We start from the raw sequence: 19,138 nt of genomic DNA on the forward strand, positions 1-19,138 counted from the left end.
GATTTGCTTTTCCCTCAAGTCCAGTTGTTGGTATCTGACAGAGAAATATCAGAAGGGAGTGTAGAAACCATCATGTGAGACTCTCATTTATCTACTTCCTCTGTCTGCCTCATGAAACTGGACATGACCTCTAACCCAGGTTATCCTTGGGGGTGTTGTCCTTTTAACAACCCTTCCATACAATTGATGTCTTGCAACCTGAGAATGACAGAGCTTATTTGGGCTAACTGTGGTGGGAAGGGCATGGTGGTAGGAGTGGGAAATAAATGATCACATTGCATCTGCAATCAGGAAGGAGGAGACAAATGCTAGTGCTCATGTCCTCCTTTTAATTTAGTCCAGGGCCACAGCCCACAGTGACAGCCACACTTGTGATGGGTCTTCTTACCTCTTTTAACCTCTAGATTGCTCTGCACTTGCATGCCCAAACACTTGTTTCCTGGGTGGTTGCAGAGCTTGGAAAGTTCACAATAACCATCTTAACCATCACTGTCACCTTGCGCACTAACCTGGGGATGGCCATTTCGCATGTTCCAGGGGCAATACCATGAACATGCAAACAGGTCAAGAGTAAACACACCTGAATCCTAGTCTGTTGTTATTTAGATAATACCAAGGCCAAAACATCAGGAAGTAACCAAGCCTTAGGTATTTTGACTTATTGAGGACAGTTTTGAATTCTCTGTCCTTGAAGCAAGATGAAGGGGAGCCATTTTTATAGACCTGGACAAATGATGGTGATTCTTTCCAAGTGGTAATGTGGTTCTTAAACAAATAGAATTGATCCCAAGGGTTTTGGAGTAGAACACATCTGTCTATTTATTAGCACTGGGGATCAAATCAATGGCCCTATGCATGCCAGATAAGCTCTACCACTGAGCTACATCCCCAGACCATAGATCTCAGTTTTAACCTCAGTTTCATCTCTTCCTTTTCTGAGCCTCAACTTCTCCTCTGTAAAATGGGATAAATTCTGACATCCCAGGGCTATTTGAAAATGAAGTAAGGTCACAAGGATCCTGGTATGATATCAAATGCTCCAAACTGAAGGGACCAGACCCTTACCAGCCCCCTGCCTTGGCAGCCATGATAGCCTGCAGAAAAGACCCAGCAAGATGTAGGCCTCTGACTCAGCAACATGTGCTTATCTTCTGACCTTGCCCAACCTTGCCCTAATCACTAGGAAGCCAGATAGTCTCCATGAGGCAAGGAACCAATCAGAAGTTAGCTGGCAGGCTCTGGATGTGTTTTATGGTAACAGTGGATTGCAGAACACAGCAACTGCCCTGGGAGGGCTTCTAGGCCATAGCAACTATTCCTGCTTGTGCAGTTGACCAATCAACACAAGACAGGTCGCCCGAACCCAGAAATGCACCAATCCCAAGACTATATCGGACCCCACAGACACTCCCCTTGCTCTATCCCAATAAATTCCCTGCCCCACAGTCCCTCTAGATCCTTCTCCCTCCACCCACTGTGCTGGACAGACAGAAGACTCAAGTTAATACAGTTAACTTGTTAATTAACTAAAGACTTTTTGGTTTTACATCTGATCAGGTCTCTTGGTGATTTGGGGATTCAGAATTTGGGCACATCAATTTTAGTTCTCGATGTTGTTGTTGAGTATGACAGTTCATCTTCCGTGTCAAACTCAATGGATTTGGTATCACCTAGGAGACACACGTGTTTGTATGTCTGTAGGTGAGTTTCTGGAGAGGTTTAGCTGAGGAGGGAAAAGCCACCCTGAACACTGGCAGCACCATTCATTGGTTGGGATCCCAAACTATGTATCTGAGCATCAGCATTCACCACTCTGCCAGCATCCTCATCCTCCCACCACCATGCTTTTTCATGATGGACTGTATCCACTTCTTTAAAATATATATATATATGGTAATGTGTATAACTCTGACCCTAGTGGACTGGAAGAGGGCTAGGGTAGAATTCAGTAGCCCAGTGCCCACCTACAAGGTCACGGTGCTCATCTACAAGGTCATAGTGTTCACAGTCTCATCTACAAGGTCACAGTGCTCACCTAAAAGGTCACAGTACTCACTTACAAGGTCATGGTGCTCACCTACGAGGTCACAGAGCTCACAGTGCTCACAGTGCTCACCTACAAGGTCCTATATTTGAGTCTTAGCATTGAACATTTGGGTTTTTGGTTTTTGTTTTTGTTTTTTAAGAGAGAATGACAAGGAAAAGGCCTGGAGGGATGTCCATTAAAAGGTGATTAGTGGCTCTCTCTGGGCAGTGTGGTTATGGATAATATTTTATTGTGTCTGTTATTTATTTATTGTGAGGATAGGGCACATGTGTGCCAAAGTGTATGTGGAGGTCAGAGGACAACTTAGAGGGGGTTGGTTCTTTTCTTCCATCTTGTGTGTTTTGAGGCTTCAATTCAGGTCATTGGTCTTGGCAGCAAGAGCCTTTACTCCCTCACTGGCCCTAGATATTTTTAATGTGGTTTTTTGTTTGTTTGTTTTTTCTACCAGCATTCTTTAAGTTACCCACAACAAAGCTGTTACTTTGTATTAATACTACTTGCATTACTTAGTGACACCCTAAAATAATTAAAACAGAATCTAGAATAATCCTTGGTCTTTGAGTCTTGGGTATGCAAAATGGCCATGGTCAAAGGCAAAGAAAGGGGCTGGGAACAGACAGACACAGACAATGCCTTGGGCAAGCTTACACGAGCCCACTGAACTATGCAGACATCCTACCAGGTCCCACATATGTCTTGGTCCATTGTCTGCTAGTATGACAGAATACCCAGGAACGGATGATTTGTAAAGAAAAGAGGTTGAGACCTCTCCTCTTCCCTGTAACACACAGGCTGCTTGTGATTTTTGGTGATGAGTTCCCAGAAAGGCGATGTGGCTCAGTCCAGTCCTCAGAAGCACCAGAATACGTTCATCTTCAAAAATGACAAGTTCAATAAGAGTGTTCAGACCAAGAAAATCAATGCAAAACTTCATGATGGAGTATGTCAGAACTGCAGAAGTCCTTGAGTGTTGTGTTAAATACAACAAGTACAAACCACTGTCAAATGCTAAGAAGTGTGATAAATGTTTACAAAAGACAGTGAAGGACTCTTACCACATAATATGTAGACCATGTACTTGTGCACTTGAAGTTTGTGCAAAATGTGAGAAGAAAGAAGACATTGTTATTCCATTTAATAAAGAACCCGAAACTTTAGTAAATACTGAAAATCCAGGTTCTAATGGCAGAAGAAGTCGCAAAGGGACAGAGGACAGTGACGAGGATGTGGATGCTGGCACTGCCTCGGATGATGAAGACAGAGGCACTTGGGTGGTCTGACATCGCGGGCACAGCTGCAGAGCGCTCAGCGCACACTGACACCCTGATGATGCAGTCAGGACAGGCAGAATTGACACATGAGCAATGATAGTTATTTATAACATTTGAACAACAGACACTTTCAGGTTTTCACAATAAACCTTGGGCTGCATATACAGAGTATGTGTGCAATCTTACTGTGGCATGTTGTACAATCTATGGAAATTATTTAGAAAAACATAACTATCTAATGTCCAGTGTTCAGAGTCGGTGATTGTATCAAAACTTAGAAAAATAAGATGATTAGCTCACAGCGAGTACACTTCCATAGCCTGACCTCAGGAGTGTGACTTTCTTAACAAAATCATTCTTAATCTTATAAAGCAATACCATTTTTATACACACACACACACACACACACACACACACACAAAGTGATTTTCCTTCAAAAATACTTTTATATATGGCATCCCATTGTTTTTACCTTTTCCCAGTTTGTAAATACATACTCAGAAAAATGTGTGGACAGTCTTGGAAGTTGGAAGCTGAAATGGAACCAGCTTTAAACTCACATAGTCTGCCTCTACTGACATATTTCCCCAACTGCCTCAAATATCAGTCTACATACTCATTCAAATCACTACAGTAAAACAAAAAACAAAGAAACAAACAAAACTCCCCCTTTTTTCCTCTTACTGCTCTCTCTTGGTGAGGTGGTCTCTGCCATGAATGGAGTCCTAATCTGATCATGTAAAAGCAGAATCCACTGCATAAAGGGCTAAGTGCATGCTCTTCCTATATAGTTTCTGCTAAAACTAGAAAATGACAGGTTTGTGGCTGGGAAGGACAAAGGCCTTAAACAGTTGTTGATTGTGCTGGAAGCCATGTTGTGCTGCTAGAAACGGCTCCAGCTAGATTCCTGTGCAAGGAGCCTACAACTTCCCAGTTCTTGTAAAATAAATAAATAGTTTCACTAGCTACTACCAATCAGAAATCCAGTTATTTACAGCCAGAAGCATTTCAGCTGATACAGCAACAATTTTGCAACACCTATCTTATAGCACTTACCAGCTGTGGCAGCAAGAAATAAATTAATGTATTAAATATGATTGATTGGAACAGACAATAAGCAATATTCTGTGAGACAAAATAAAGCATGGGGTCAGAAGTCAGAACCCAGTGAGCCAGAGCCCAGTGAGATGCTCAAGTAGGTGTGGAGTGAGAAATGATTTTTAAAGTGTCTCATTGAAAAACTCATTTGTGCAAAAAGGGGTAAGAGACATGAGATGAATATTTGTGTTGGTTTGAAAGAAAATGGCCCCTAAAGGGAGGGGCACTATTAGGAGGTATGACTTTGTTGGAGTAGGTACAGCATTGTCGGAGGAAGTGTCACTGTGGAGACAGGTTTTGGGATCTCATATATGCTCAAGCAGACCCAGTGTCTCAGACCACTTCATGTTGCCTGTGTGTCAAGATGTAGAACTCTCAGCTACTTGTCCAGCACCAGGTCTGCCTGCATACCACCATGTCATACATGGTGTCGACGGACTGAACCTCTGAAAATGTGGAACAACCCAATTAAATGTTTTTCCTTTGTAAAAAAAAAAAGAAAGAAAGAAAGAAAGAAAGAAAGAAAGAGAAGAGAAAAAAAAAGATGTTGATCCTGGTGAAGGCCAGAAAGTTCAGGTGTGGGTGATGTCTCATGCTGCATCATACAGATAGTATCAGAGCAGCAGGTGCGTGCAGGAGAGGTGAGTGAGCTAGGAAAATGGACACACCTTATTACAAGGTGCTTTCGGCCCTGTGAGAGAAGGTGTGCCTGGATACTCTCTAATCTCTCTGCCCCATTATGCTGGGGACCAAGCCTCAACACAAGTCACTTTTATCACAGCGTTATGGGTTTCCTGGGCTTGGAAGGTTCCTTGTCTCACATACACTGTCAGCCCAGTTCATGTCTCTGCCCCTCTGGTGTATTATGGCTGCTGGGAAATGGCTGCTCTCCAGAGCAGTAACATAGTTTTCCCTGCTGGAAATCTTGTTTTTGAGAGAGACAGGATCTCACTATGTGTCCTAGATGTAACTCGAACTCACAACCCTCCTGCCTCTGTCTCCCTGGTAGTTGGGAAGAGGAAACACACCCTCTATGCCTGATGGGAATTTTTGAAAGCCCTCATGGCATTAGAGTCCTGACGCCAGTTTCCTGTCCACACAGGTCAGCTGGACATCATCTCTATGGCTGAGACCAGCATGATGCCAGAGGAGATCGAGCTGGAGATGGCGAAAATCCAGCGTCTCCGTGAAGTCCTGGTCCGTCGAGAGTCAGAACTCAGGTTCATGTGAGTGAGTAGGGAAGCAAAGTAGAGGTGTGGAGGGCAGAGGCAGCCTGGAAAACATGGAGTGATTGAGCATCTTGTACTAACATCAGATCCTTACGTGCACCCAGGAAAACCCTCATGGATGCCACATGCTCAAGGAACTACTCAGTTTTCTTCCTTCCTCTCTCCTTCCCTCCCACCCTCCTTTCTTTTTCTTTCCTTCGTTCCTTCCTTCCTTCCTTTCTTGGTTTCAGTTTTATTCTTTTTAAGATGGTTTCTCTGTGTAGCCCTGGCTGTCCTGGAACTTACTATGTAGACCAGGCTGGCCTCAAACTCAGATATCTGCCTGCCTCTGCCTCCCTAGCTCTGGGATCAAAGGTGTTATCACCATGCCTTGCTTAAACTCAGTTCTCCTAATTAAAAAAAATTAAAGAAAATAGAATACTAACAAATTATAAAATTACACCCTGGTTTCTTTGGTGAGGGGAGATAGGATTGGGTCACCATGGAAGATAGTTAAGGTGGCATCTACAGTGTTCTCTTTCTGGAAATCACAGGGTTTCTGGGAGCCTTTAAAAAAATGTCTTTAGGGCTGGGCAGTGATGACACACACCTTTAGTTCCACCACTTAGGAGGCAGAGGCAAGTGGATCTCTGAGTTTGAAACCAGCCTGGTCTACAAAGCAAGTTCCAGTCAGGGCTACACAGAGAAACTCTGTTTCAAAAACAGAAAGAAAAGAAAAAAGGAAGAAGAAAAAGAAAGAACTTTTTCTTTATGCTATTTTAAGTGGGAAATACCAGACACTGGTTATATATGGCATTTCTCAAAAGCTCTGCTCTCTGGCCTGTCATGTGATAGGTGCATTTTGTTGTCCTGAGAAATGCTTCTAAGTTCCCCTCTCCTTGGAGCTGAGCTAGCCTGGCTTACCAGCTCACAAGTGACCATTAGAATATTAGCAGTGTGGGGAGTACTGTGAAAGCTACAACCCTGATGAAACTATGAAGGTTTGTATACACACACGTGTGTGTGTGTGTGTGTGTGTGTGTGTGCGCGCGTGCGCGCGCAAGCATGTGTGTGGGGAAAAGGCAGGTTCTTATTTTGAGTCAGAAGAAATAGAAAGCTGGTCTGCTGAGGGAACCAGCCATAGCATTCCAGGGAAATGGCACTATTGAAGTGACTAGTCTGTGAATGTACAGCCTCTTGCTCATTCTGAGATGTGGTATAATGTTTAGTGTAATTTTTAAATTACATAAAACACATATAAAGATATGCTTTGCACAAATATTAATTTTATATACAAAAGAGAATCCTAGATAATCTAGAGATGTGGGTATTGTCATCTATTTCTTGTTTTGTTTTGTTGTATGATAGTGTCTCCCTGTGTATGCCAGGCTGGCCTCTCAAATGCTGAGTACTAACATGTTAGGCAAGGCCCTGGGTTGAGTTCAGACTAGCTGGCTTCCAAAGCCACAGCTGAAGAGGCAAAGCTGGACCGCCCCTGGGCATTGGTGCCCCAAGTGCAGAAGGGATGAAAAAGCACCTTTCTCTAGGGCTGCCTGGTGACCTGGGTCCCCCTAGGTTCCAAGGTGTTGGAAGGAGTCCCTGTCTCCTAACTCTTTGCTGTGCTTAGATTCTAAATGCTCACCATGCAGTTGTTCAAACCCAGCTTTTATAAACATATTTTCTCTTGGGAGACCCTCTGCTCTGTCCCCGGGATTTTGTATGCCTCACCATCTTTGTCAGGTCCCCAAGAAACCTGGGACAAGGCTCATTCAGTACCTAGACCATACATTGTACTACACAGCCCTCTCTGCCTTATTCTCTGAGTGCCAGCACCCACGGACTCTCACAAGGAGTCTGGGGGGCAGTTTCTTTCCCATCCACAGCACTCTGATATTTTCACACCTTAGCTAGAGCCACCTGGTGCTGGGCTTCTGACAGACATTGGGCCCAGGGTTGCTGTCCTACAGTTTCTAGTTCTCCTTTAGCTGAGCACTCCTCAGCCTCCCCACCCCACCCCCACCCCATGGCCTAACTTTCTCTCATTGGCTCTACCTCTAAGTCCCCACTGCCTTCTAATAGCACCATCCTGGGACAAAACCTTTAACATGTCCTGAGAACATTCTAGATCCAGGATATAGAGTTTGGGACTTGCAGATCCTAAGCCAGGCCACCACAAACTGCTATGGAGCCCCATTTCTGCAAAGGCTCCTGGGGACCTCTGTAATGGTTCATTTTGATTGCCAACTTGACTGGATTTAGAATCAGCCCAGGGGCACAGCGCTGGGAGTGTCTGAGGGAGTGTCTATAGGGGTTAACTGAGGAGGGAGACCCATGTTCAATGTGGGCAGCGCCACCTGTTGGTCAGGGAACATAGGCTACATGAAAAAGAAGACTGGAGAAGCCACCTGGGCGGCAGCTCATCTCTGCTTCCTGATGGTAGCTGTGATGTGACCAGCTGTCTCATGTTCCTGCTGCCGAGCCTTACCAACTATGATGGCTGCTGCCACAAACAGTGAGCCCAAGTAAGGCCCTCACTTTTCTGCTTTTTGCCAGCTAGTCTGTCCTAACAGGAAAAGTAACTATGACACTCACAATATCCGTATTTCTTAGCCCTCCTGGGCCCTGGCACATACTAAGTGCTTCCTAACAGGATATATCAAGACACCAGACCCATGCGGTCAAGTTATACAGCATAGTCAGGTTCATAGGCCACAGTCAGATACATAGCCTGGTCAGAAAGGAGCCTCTGGTGGTGTGTGTTTCCCGATCTGAATTCCCAGTATGTCTCCTCTGTGTCTTTCTTTTAGCTTGCCCTCTGGCTTTGATTCTACAAAATGCCATTTTGAGATCTCTTTGCTGAGGTTTGTTGATCTTTATGAACTTTTCCTTGAAGAAGTTGGGGAGCCCCTGGGTCTCAGAGAAATCCCCTGCGGCAGCCAGAAGGTAGCGGGAGCTAATGGCTGGGCCTCTATTCCTCCAGGGTGCTCTTGTCTCTCCCATCCTGTCTGGTGCTACAACCTCAGGAACATCCACTTTCCCTTCATCCCAGTCAGGGATCACATCATTAGCTTCTAATAACTCACACAGTCCTTGGCTGCCTGGCTCAGCTCTCTGTTTCACATTCCTCCCTGTTCTGCTTATCTGGGTTCCAGAAAATTGCATACCCTTAGCCTCCTAGTGGGGTGGGCTGTTTATCTCCACTCTTCACCTGCTGGATAGATTTTCATAAAAGGGACATGTGGTCCACTTCTCAGCTTGCTACAGACGGTGGCAGCTTTTAATTCGCCTGAGGCAGAATGGCATCAGGCAAGGAAAATGGTCATGTGCAGGGCATATATCTCAGGCGTGGGGTCCTGGATTCTAAGATTTCATTTCCCTAGAGCCTTTTCACTTAATAACATAATGTTTGAGGGAGAGCTCAAGTCCTAAGAACCTGGCAGAGATCCCAGGAGATCCAGCAGATGCCGACACTGCAGAGAACATGCTTGAGGAAGATTCTCTGTGTATTGATGTATTGATTTTCATCACAGCTCTTCTGGCGGTTTGAAAGAAAATGGCCCCCAAAGAGAGTGATGCTATTAGAAGTTGTGGCTTTGTTGGAGTAGGTGTGGCCTTGTTGGAGGAAATGTGGGGTGGGCTTTGAGATATCTTTTCTCAAGTGTCACTCAGTGTGACAGTCAGTCAACTTCCTGCTGCCTTCTGGTCAAGATGTGGCTTTCTTAGCTGCAGCACCATGTCTGCCTGCACGCATCCATGCTCCCTGTCATGATGATAATGGACTGAACCTCTGAAACTGCAAGCGAACCACCCCAATTAAATGTTTTATTTAAGAGTTGCCCTGGTCATGGTTTCTCTGCACAGCAATAAGATGATATCACATACTCATTTTATAGATGAGAAACTGGGGCACAGGGAGGTCAAGTCACTTCCCCAAGCTTGGATGGGTTCTGATAAATAGATAATAGTGGTATAACCTGGGCTGTCTGAGGAGTGAGGGTAGGGGCAGATCAATGGTCTCAATCCCTGAGCTTCTTAATGTTTTTAGATCTAGTTTCTATTACAAACTGTGTGGCCTAGAACAAATACTTGCCCTGTTGAAGCCTCAGTTTCTTCGTAAGTGCAATGGGACGATGTCTCCCAGGAGTTCAGTAGCAAGAAGAAAACAGGCAAGACACAGATGAACATGGGCTGCTCTCTCCTTTAATCCTTAGTGCTGTGCTCTGGGGTAGGGTGGAGTGTGGTGATATTCTGTTTATGATCTAACAAAGCTTGCCTGAAGATCAGAATGCAAACTAGCCACACTAGCTAGCCATAGAGGCCAGGCAGTGGTGGCAACACCTTCAATTCCAGCATTCAGGAGACAGAGGAAGATGGATCTATATGTTAGTTCAAGGCTACCCTGAGCTAAAGGAAATTGATCCAGTCTAAAAGACAAGCAGAGCTCACACAAAGGTGATCTCAGCCCTTGGGATCTCATACCTTTAATCCCAGCACTACAGAGGAATATAAGAAGTCCGAGGATTGGTGGAGGTAAGAACTCTCTAAGCCACTTTGCTTCTCTGATCTTCAAGCAAGTTTTATTTGTTATATCATAAGCAAAATATCCCCATCGTGGAGCATCATAACGGCTTCCTCTCCTTCAGATTCCCCTCTGAAAGCACTTCCCCGGGAGAAGCTGGGGCTGAAGGGCTGCCCCAAGAGCTCTAATGATGGGCTGGCTTCAAATGTAGCTCTAACAAATCATGGAGTTGGAGGTCTAGCAGAGATGATAGAGTGCTTACCTAGATGTGAAGGAGTCCCTGGGTTCATCGTCTACACCACAGGACAGTAATCCTATTAGTAAAGGGTCAAAAGTTCAAAGCCAACCTGGGCTACATGAGATTGTTTCAAAACTGAACAAGTCCTACTGTATCACTGGGCCTGAACTTTATTATTCTTTTAATTAACAATCTGTATTTTTGTCTTCCTGTTAACCTATTAGGGAGAGCTTCAAGCTAAGAGCAAACCAAAATACAATGTGTTTCTGTAACTTGACACATCTCAGCCATACTCTGTTGCACTCTAATTTTAAATAGCATCTCTCAGAATGGGTCACATTTCCCAGAGCCAGGTGGGAAAAGACACCCTTAACTGCAGAAGATCTAAAAAGCATCTCTCTTGGACAAAATATGCAAGAATTGGAGAAGCAATAAGGGGGCTGGGAATAGGCATAGGACATATAAAAGTGAAGACAGACAGGCCACAAAATGCCTAGATTTTTTTTTTTCATTTTGTTGCTTTGAAATGGGCTCTTGCTATATAGCCCAGGCTGGCCTCATACTGATGACCCTCCTGCTCCAACTTCCTGAGTGCTGGGATCACAGGAACATACTGCTGCCCCCATGCCTGGCTCCCCTGAGGGTTTTTTCTGAATGTTTTGGGGGTTGTAATCAGACTTTCCTTTGGGACACCAGCCCCAAATAATGACAGAGAGACTTAATTATGGAATCTTGGTCATAGCTTATTTTCCCCAACTAGCTCTTACAACTTAAATTAACCTTACTCTATTAATCTACACTCTGCCACGTGGCTCGGTTACCTCTCCTCACCACATGTACAACTTCTTCGGAGTTTCACTGGCATCTCTCACATGCCTAGATTCATCTCCCCAGTTTCTCTCTTTGACCACAAGTCCCGCTTATCGCTCCTTCTTAGCTATTGGCTGTTGCTCTTTAGCTACAGTTATAGGAATAAAAGCTGAAGAAGGGGTGGGAGGTGGTGGTCCCGAGTGACAGTCCCAGGTCAGTGGGGTCCCAAGGTAAGGGACCACGTGGGAGAGCATAGCAGGTGGCATAGCCAGTGAGGCTGACCCAGGCAGGGAATAACACACCAGGCAGATAGAGCTTAAATGAGGAGTTTATTTAGAAAGGAGAGTGAGGGAGAAGGGAAGAGACATAGAGGCACCGGGAACAGAAGAGGAGAGAGGGAGGGGAGAGAGGGGGAGAAAAAAAAGAGGGGGTTAGCTGCTGGCCAACCGAAAGCAGGAGAGAGAGAGCAAAAAAAGAGCTTAAGTGGGCAGGGGTCTGTCTTCTAAAGGGGTCCTTTACACCTGCCTGTAGACTAGTACTCATGGAACCCTGGGCTGACCAGAGCACTGCCTGAGTCATTCTGCCAGGGGTTGGGGCAGGCCAGCCTAATGCCTGAATCCTTGCATTGGCCATTGTATTAAACCAATCGCAGCAATATGTCTTCAGTGCAAATATCCCACAACAGTATTGGGTGCAGTTGTGTTGTGTGACACCACCTTGTCTCAATTTTTGTGACCCTGCACCCACTAAACAGTGAATTTCTAAGAACATTGAGAGCAGTATCTGCTGCCTTCTCTGAGACATTAAACACTCTGTGGTAGCTTGAATAGGAATGGCCCTCCTAGGCTCATGTATTTAAATGCTTAGTCATCAGGGAGTGAAACTACTTGAGAAGGATTAGGAGGTGTGGGTGTGGACTCATCGGAAGAACTGTGTCCCTGGGGAAGGGGGGCGGTTGAAATCCCAAGCCAGGCCCGGTGTCTCCCTGCTGCCTGCCGATCGATCTAGATGAGGAACTCTGAGCTACTTCTCCAGTGCCATGTGTGCCCGCACGCTGACAGACTCCCTGACAGACTCCCTGACATGACCATAATAGACTAAATTTATGAACTGCAAGCCAGCCCGCTTTCCTTTATGAGTTGCTGTGTCATGGTATCTCTCCATAGCAACAGAACACTGACTAAGACACCCATCATATCAGAGGCCCCTCCAAGCCCCAGGCCCTGCCAACCTTTCCTGAGTAAATGGCTCAGCACCAGAACCACAAAATTCTGAAACTGAGCGTCATCTTTGTCCCCTTCTGATCTTACCTTCCATGTTAAGTCCATAACAACCTTGTATCCCTGTCCCTTCCTAAGACTGCTTTCAGCTGACCACTGTTTTCTATCTCAATGACCTCCAGAGAGCCCACATTCCCACTGCCACGAATGGGATCTTCCAATCTGCACATCAGGTTTAGCCAAGCCTGCGGCTGTGATAAAACACATTAGACTAGGTAGTTCACAATTGTTGGAAGTAGTTCTTCCAGTTCTGAGTACTGAGCAGTCTAAGATCAAGGCACAGGCAGACTCATTAGCTGTTTTTCTCTGCTTCCAAGATGGCCCCTTGATGCCATGTCCTCCAGAGGAGACTAAAGGGACAGAGAGCACAATGGACTCCCTCACGCACCTGTGCACATGTGTGCATGGCATGTGCACAGGTGCTAAGGCAGGTGAGGAAGTCACAGGACAACACTGGAGAGTTTTCCTTTCATGGATTCTAGGGATCAAATTGGCAGGCTTGTACAGCAAGTGCTTTACCACCTGAGCCATCTCACTGGTCCTATTCCCACAGGCTCTTCTAAGGGCACTGACCCCATCCACTAGAACTGCTGACACATCACCGTATAAATGTCTGTCGTCAAGCTGTTGCTGAGGACTGAGTTCCAGTCAACATTAACTCCCACCTCTCTGTTGGCCACTCTTTAGCCCTGACCCTCCCCTTCTTCCTTCCTTGGGCTTGTCACTTGACACACATGCCAGGTCCACTTCTGTCCTGGGGACTTTTGTGTCAATGCTCTTTTACTCTTTGTCTATGCCTTGTGTGTGTTTTGCCCATGCTCAGCTTAGATCCCCAGTTCCTGCCCTAACCTCACCCTCCAATACTTGAGTCTTAACTGAGAGCCCCTGAGGATGGGGGGGGCATTAAAGCTTTGGCTTTAATGATTAAATAGGAATTTGTGCCTGTGATGGTTAGTCTTCACTGTCAGCTTAGGATCTAGAGTCCCCTGGAAGACACACTCTTGGCATGTTCATAAGGGAGTTTGTAGATTGAGTAATTGAGGTATGAAGACCCATCCTGGATGTAGGCTGGGCTTTCAGCCTTGTTTATAAACCACCTAGTCTATGGTGTTTATCACAGTGGCCCCAGTGAACTAAGACCCCTGAATAATTCTTCCTCTTGCTGCAGAACATAGATCCAGGGTCACACACCAAGGAAGCCACCTTACCCCATCTGTGCCCAGTTCTACCACTGTCAGTCTACTCTGGGGTATATGTTTTATTCTTGTACATGCAGGTGCACATGTATGTACATAAATGTGGGTGTCAGATGTATCTATTAGTATATGTTTATATGTATATGTGTGTTTTTATATGTGAGTTGGTGCATGTGGAGGTCAGAAAATATTCACATTAGGAACAATGTCCACCTCCTTTGAGGTAGGGTCTCTAATTGGCCTGGGGCTCACCAATTTGACTACAATGGCTAGTCATCAAGCCCCAGAGGTCTGTCCCTATGTCCATAGTTGGGGATTACAGGCACATGCTCCCAAGCCTGACATTTTTTTTTCCTGTACTGGGGATCAAACACAAATCCTCATGCTTGTGGGACAAGCATTTTATCAAATAAGCCATTTCCTGGCACCTGATCCTCTTCTCAGAAGCCTTTGTCTGTGTTTGTAAATCTGACATGAGTGTTCCACAAGTCTCTCATTGGATGCTGATCTCAACAAGAGCCACCAACATAGGCCATTTACACTCATTGTTAGTGGTCCCAGACATTTGGTCAAACCCAGCAATGGCTCTGAGTGAAGATTTAATGAGTGGGTGAGGTCTCACCTTCCTGTTTCTGTTGTTACACTGTCCCATTTCAGGCTTCCCTGGGGTCCGAGAATATGGGCAGTATGACCAGGGGAGGATGTGCTCAGACTTCAGGAACAGACAGCTCTCAGTATAGACTCTTCAGAAAGTAGATTTGTGGGGCTGGAGAGATGGCTTAGAGGTTAAGACCACTGGCTGCTCTCCCAGAGGTCCTGTGTTCAATTCCCAGCAACCACATGTTGGCTCACAACCATCTGTAATGAGATCTGGTGCCCTCTTCTGTCGTGCAAGCATACATGCAGGCAGGCAGAATACTGTATACATAAACCTTAAAAAAGAAAAGAAAGTAGAGTTGCCTCCCTGACAAGGTATAAAGACACATTTTTTAATGCAATGGCCATTTGTTCTCTTTACAGCCTTACAGGTCAGAAGTGTTGACAATCACCTTCCCAGTCCACAGTTGAGGAGCCCAAGAAATGCCTCTCTTTGCTGAGGCTCTTGGGTGAGAGCCTTTCCCAGCTTTTGCAGCTCTGTTTCTTGCTATTGTGTGAACTTTCCTTGGGGAGACATGAACAAACATTTACTCACCCCTGACAGGGCTCATCTGACCACTAAGGTAGCTTGGTGAACCAACAAGCTTATTGGGCCTATTTTTCAGGCGCAAAGGTAAGGGGTTACCTACAGGAGTGTGGATGACCCCAAATAGCCACACCTCTGAAAAGTTTCATGTTAACATGGATAACCACTCAATCACCATTGCATAGATGAGTCTCTTCAGGTAAACTTCAATGTACATCATACATTCTAGCACCACCTGAGACCACTTGCAACTGGGGCAGAATTAGGTACAGCTGCTGGGAGGAGCTGCTGAAGACAGTGGGTGGGATCTCAGGTAGACCTTCTTCACACCCTATTATGGGGGAATCCCAAAGGACCCCATCCTGAGGGGCATTTCCAGGTTGATACAGTTGCTCTGATTAAAATGGTCACCACAGTGGGCCAGGGAGATGACTCAGTGGATAAAATGCTTGCTGTGGCAACCAGAGCTTGTGGAGAGGAGCACCTATAAACTCCAACACTGGTGAACAGAAACAGGCATATTCCCTAGGCTTTGTCATCACCAGCTCTAGATTCAGTGAGAACTGTCTCACAATGGAGATGGAGAGCAACAGAGAAAAATACCCAACCTCTTCAGGCCTCCACATAAGCAAAACCATGGAGCACATCTGAACAGAGAGAGAGAGAGAGGGAGAGGAAGAGGGAGAGAAAGAGAGAGAGGGGAGAGAGGGAGAGAGGGAGAGAGAGAGAGAGAGGAGAGAGAGAGGATAAATGACCATTATCCACAGAGAAAAACATTGCACAATGCTGGCTGTTCCTGGCTTGCAGTCCCTTCTGTCTCTGAAGTACTTGCTTTACCTCTTTAAATCTCTCTTCGGCTGAGATTGTCCTGCACTGTCTCTCTTCTATATCAAATCTTCCTCTTGAAGGACACCTATGTGCCCATCTATGGCCCAGCTGGATGACTCAGGGTAATCTGGATCCTCTCTTTAGTCATGACTACAACCTTCATTTTTCTGCACATAGTAACAGGTTCATGGGTTACTAGCATACTTATCTTTGGGATCATGATTCAGAGACTAAGTGACCATAGAAGGTCATTTAAGGACTAAGCCAAGAGCTTGCCTCTCAGGGTGACAGATGCAGGGATGGGCACAGCTTGCTTAGTGAATGGGGAGGTGACTGCTTTATTGGTGCCCAATTCTCAACTTTCTGAAACCTGAGAAATAGGCATTTATCAAAGACAGGTAGAGTTGTGGGTGACACCAAGATGCCTTTACTGGAAGGCTGGCTATTTTATGATTGAGGTTTTCTGTTTGTGTGTGTGTGTGTTTGTTTGTTTGTTTTTGTTTTTTTGTTTTGGTTTGTTTTTTTTTTTTTTTTTTTTTTTTTGCTTTGCTTTGCTTTTTGAGACAGGGTATCATGTAGTCCAGGCTGATCTCAAATTTGTTATATTAGTTAATGATATGTATGAACTTCTGATCCTTCTGCTTTCTCTCTCTCTGTTTCTGTCTCTGTCTCTCTCTTTCTTTCTCTCTCCCCCTCCCTCCCCTCTTTCTGTTGTTTGTTTGTTGAGACAGGGTTTCTCTATGTAACCCTGGCTGTCTTGGAACTTACTCTGTAAACCAGGCTGGCCTCTAACTCACAGAAACCTGCCTGTCTCTTCTGCCTGAGTGTTGGGATTAAAGGCATTCGCCACCACCCCTAGCCCTACTCTTTCTTGATACCTCTTTTTCCTTTTTCATGATCTCCTTTCTGGTTTCACAGACTGTTCTATACACTTATTCACTTAGAAACAAACACATGAACATGGTAAAAGAGGGTCTTCATATGAGAGAGCATATTATTTCTGTTCTGAGTCTGGGTACCCTCAGTTACTATAGTAGTTTCCAGATCCCTCCATTGTAGCATGAATTCTAATTGGTCATAATAATATAAACCTGGAGTCAGACATAGGGGTAAATGCTGAAATATCAGAGAGACAAAGAAGTAAGCCACAGCCACATCTTACCTCACCAACTTCTTAGCTGAAAAGAGAGCAAGCTCCTGTCTCCTCCCACCTTATATTCCTTGCTCTGCTCAGCAGTATCACTTTCTGTCTGTTTGTACAGACCTCCAGACCTCCAGACCTCCAGACCTCTATGGTTAATTAATGGCTAGCCCCACCCTCTGATGTTCAGGTAATCTTTATTTGTCAGAGCACAAACAAAATGTCACATTTCCCCTTTTTTGCCTAAAATAAAATGATTATAAATAATATAAGAAAAACTATATACAATAAGTACAATAACTATATACAATACATACAGGCAATAAATACATCAACAATGTCTAGTCCATTAGCATTTGACAAATTCAGAGAAAATACTCCCTATCTATCCTATCTTGGCGAGTTCAAAAGATTGTACCTAATTCACTTCCTATTCTAACTTGCATTACCAAAACTATCTTTTAATGTCTCTCAACCATATACACTTTATAACACTTTAGTAAATTTCTTTTCTGAATCTGGTAACAAGAAAAACTATAACTATAATGTCTTCAACTCCATCAGAGACCCAAGAAGGTAACATTACCCTAGTAAGCAGGAAGCAGAAGCAACATGACTTCCAAAAAATGTGAGAAATGACAGAAACAGCTGGCTGTCTGGACAGCCACCCAGGTTTCCTCTGCAACAGTAGGGCATCCATCTTCAACCTACAGGCCGACCATATCTGACAGACTTTTCTGTTAAGCAGGATATTCTGAAGGGCTGTCCTACCTTGTCTTGGCAAAGTTCATCAGTCCTTTCTTTTGTGTCCTGGTTGTCCAATCTGGACAGCATACTGTCAGCAGTTGATACAAGAGCACTTTATTACCCAGTGGCTAACTTTTACCACAAAGAAAGAGGTTCTTCAGTGTCCATCATCTTCTCTGAAGTAGATTGGTGCTGCCAGGAGCAGAAATGTCTCATCATTACAAAATAAGAACCTATTATTAAAACATCTTAAATGCCATATCCTGTAGATCTCTGAAGTTTTTGAAGATGGCCTATCTAAAATATATCTGTTTGACTTTGGTTTTTGTTTGTTTGTTTTTATTTACATTTGAAACAATGTTGTTTTACATGTGAATCCCAGTTCCCTCACCCTCCCTTCCTCCCCTATCACCCCTACCAAACCCCAGCCATCCCCTTTCTGCTACCCAGGAAGGGTGAGGCCTTCCATGGGGAGTCTTCAAAGTCTGTCATATCTTTTGGGGCAGGGCCTAGGCCCTCCCCCATGTGTCTGGGCAGAGAGAGTATCCCTCTATGTGGAATGGGCTCCCAAAATCCATTCCTATACTAGGGAAAAATACTGATCCATTACCAGAGGCCCCATAGACTGCCCAGTACTCCTAACTAACACCCACATTCAGGGGTTCTGGGTCGGTCTTATGTTGGCTTTCCAGCTATCAGACTGGGGTCCATGAGCTCCCCCTTTTCAGGTTAGCTGATTCTGTGTGATTCCAATAATCTACCTTTATATCCTATCAGGTGGCTTTTCTGATATGAGACAGAGATTTTGGATTTTACTTTAACAAGAATGCTTGGATTTAGAGACGGAGAGAGCCACACTCCATCTCCAAAGCCAGTTTCCATTTTTAATTGGACTGGGACTACAAGAAAAAAGACCATTTGTATTGTATGTCTGTAGAGAAAAGCAAAAACAAACACATGAAATTTTATCCTATTGGAGATATGATATGCTAATAGGCCAAATTACTGTTTCTCTTGTGACATTGTTTCTGGATGATTTGTTCCTTTCCTTCTGGTGTTTCATTTGTCCAGTGGTCTTCAGCTTCCTTAGCTGGATGCCTTCATTCTCCTGAAACGACAAAAACTAAACCCTGCCCCAACCCTAACTTTGGGAATGTTCCCTTATGGAAAGTATTCTGATCAAATAAAAAGCATTTTGTAGTTGTAAAGGTAGTTCAGAATGAATAGCCACAGTGTTTTATTAACTATCACCTCTTCTAATCAAGATGTTCAAATCTAATCTTTATCAATTTTGATGGTATCCATAGCTTTTCTTCTCCTGTGGAAGCAAAAGCGTAACCTCTTCCCCAAAATAACACATATCCTGATTTCCAGTCCGAGGTTAGCAAATATTTAAAGTATACAGACTGATTTAATTCCATACTTTTTTCTACTATCCAATGTCTCTTCACAGTTGTCATTCTTTTCTCATGAGCACTTAGAAAATTCAAAGTTAATAAAGCATTATGTAACCTATTTCTGGGAGTCTTTATTACCCCTTTCTGTTTATTTAGCATATACTTTAGAGTTCAA

At 44.5% G+C, this 19,138-nt stretch overlaps 1 protein-coding gene and 1 pseudogene across 2 annotated transcripts in view; both read left to right on the forward strand.

Moving 5' to 3' along the window:
* The window catches only part of Bmerb1 (bMERB domain containing 1), a 91,246-nt gene that overhangs the window by 57,885 nt on the left and 14,223 nt on the right, over nucleotides 1-19,138 (forward strand). For both annotated transcript variants that reach the window (XM_051206713.1, XM_051206714.1), the window contains exon 2: nucleotides 5,519-5,642. In XM_051206713.1, coding sequence (XP_051062670.1) covers nucleotides 5,519-5,642 — 124 coding nt within the window. The remainder of the gene's footprint in view (nucleotides 1-5,518; nucleotides 5,643-19,138) is intronic.
* Nucleotides 2,859-3,542, forward strand: LOC127238217 (uncharacterized protein C9orf85 homolog; annotated as a pseudogene).

This window comes from Phodopus roborovskii, unplaced genomic scaffold (genome assembly GCF_943737965.1).
Source record: "Phodopus roborovskii unplaced genomic scaffold, PHOROB, whole genome shotgun sequence".
In the NCBI taxonomy this organism is placed as follows: Eukaryota; Metazoa; Chordata; class Mammalia; order Rodentia; family Cricetidae; genus Phodopus; species Phodopus roborovskii.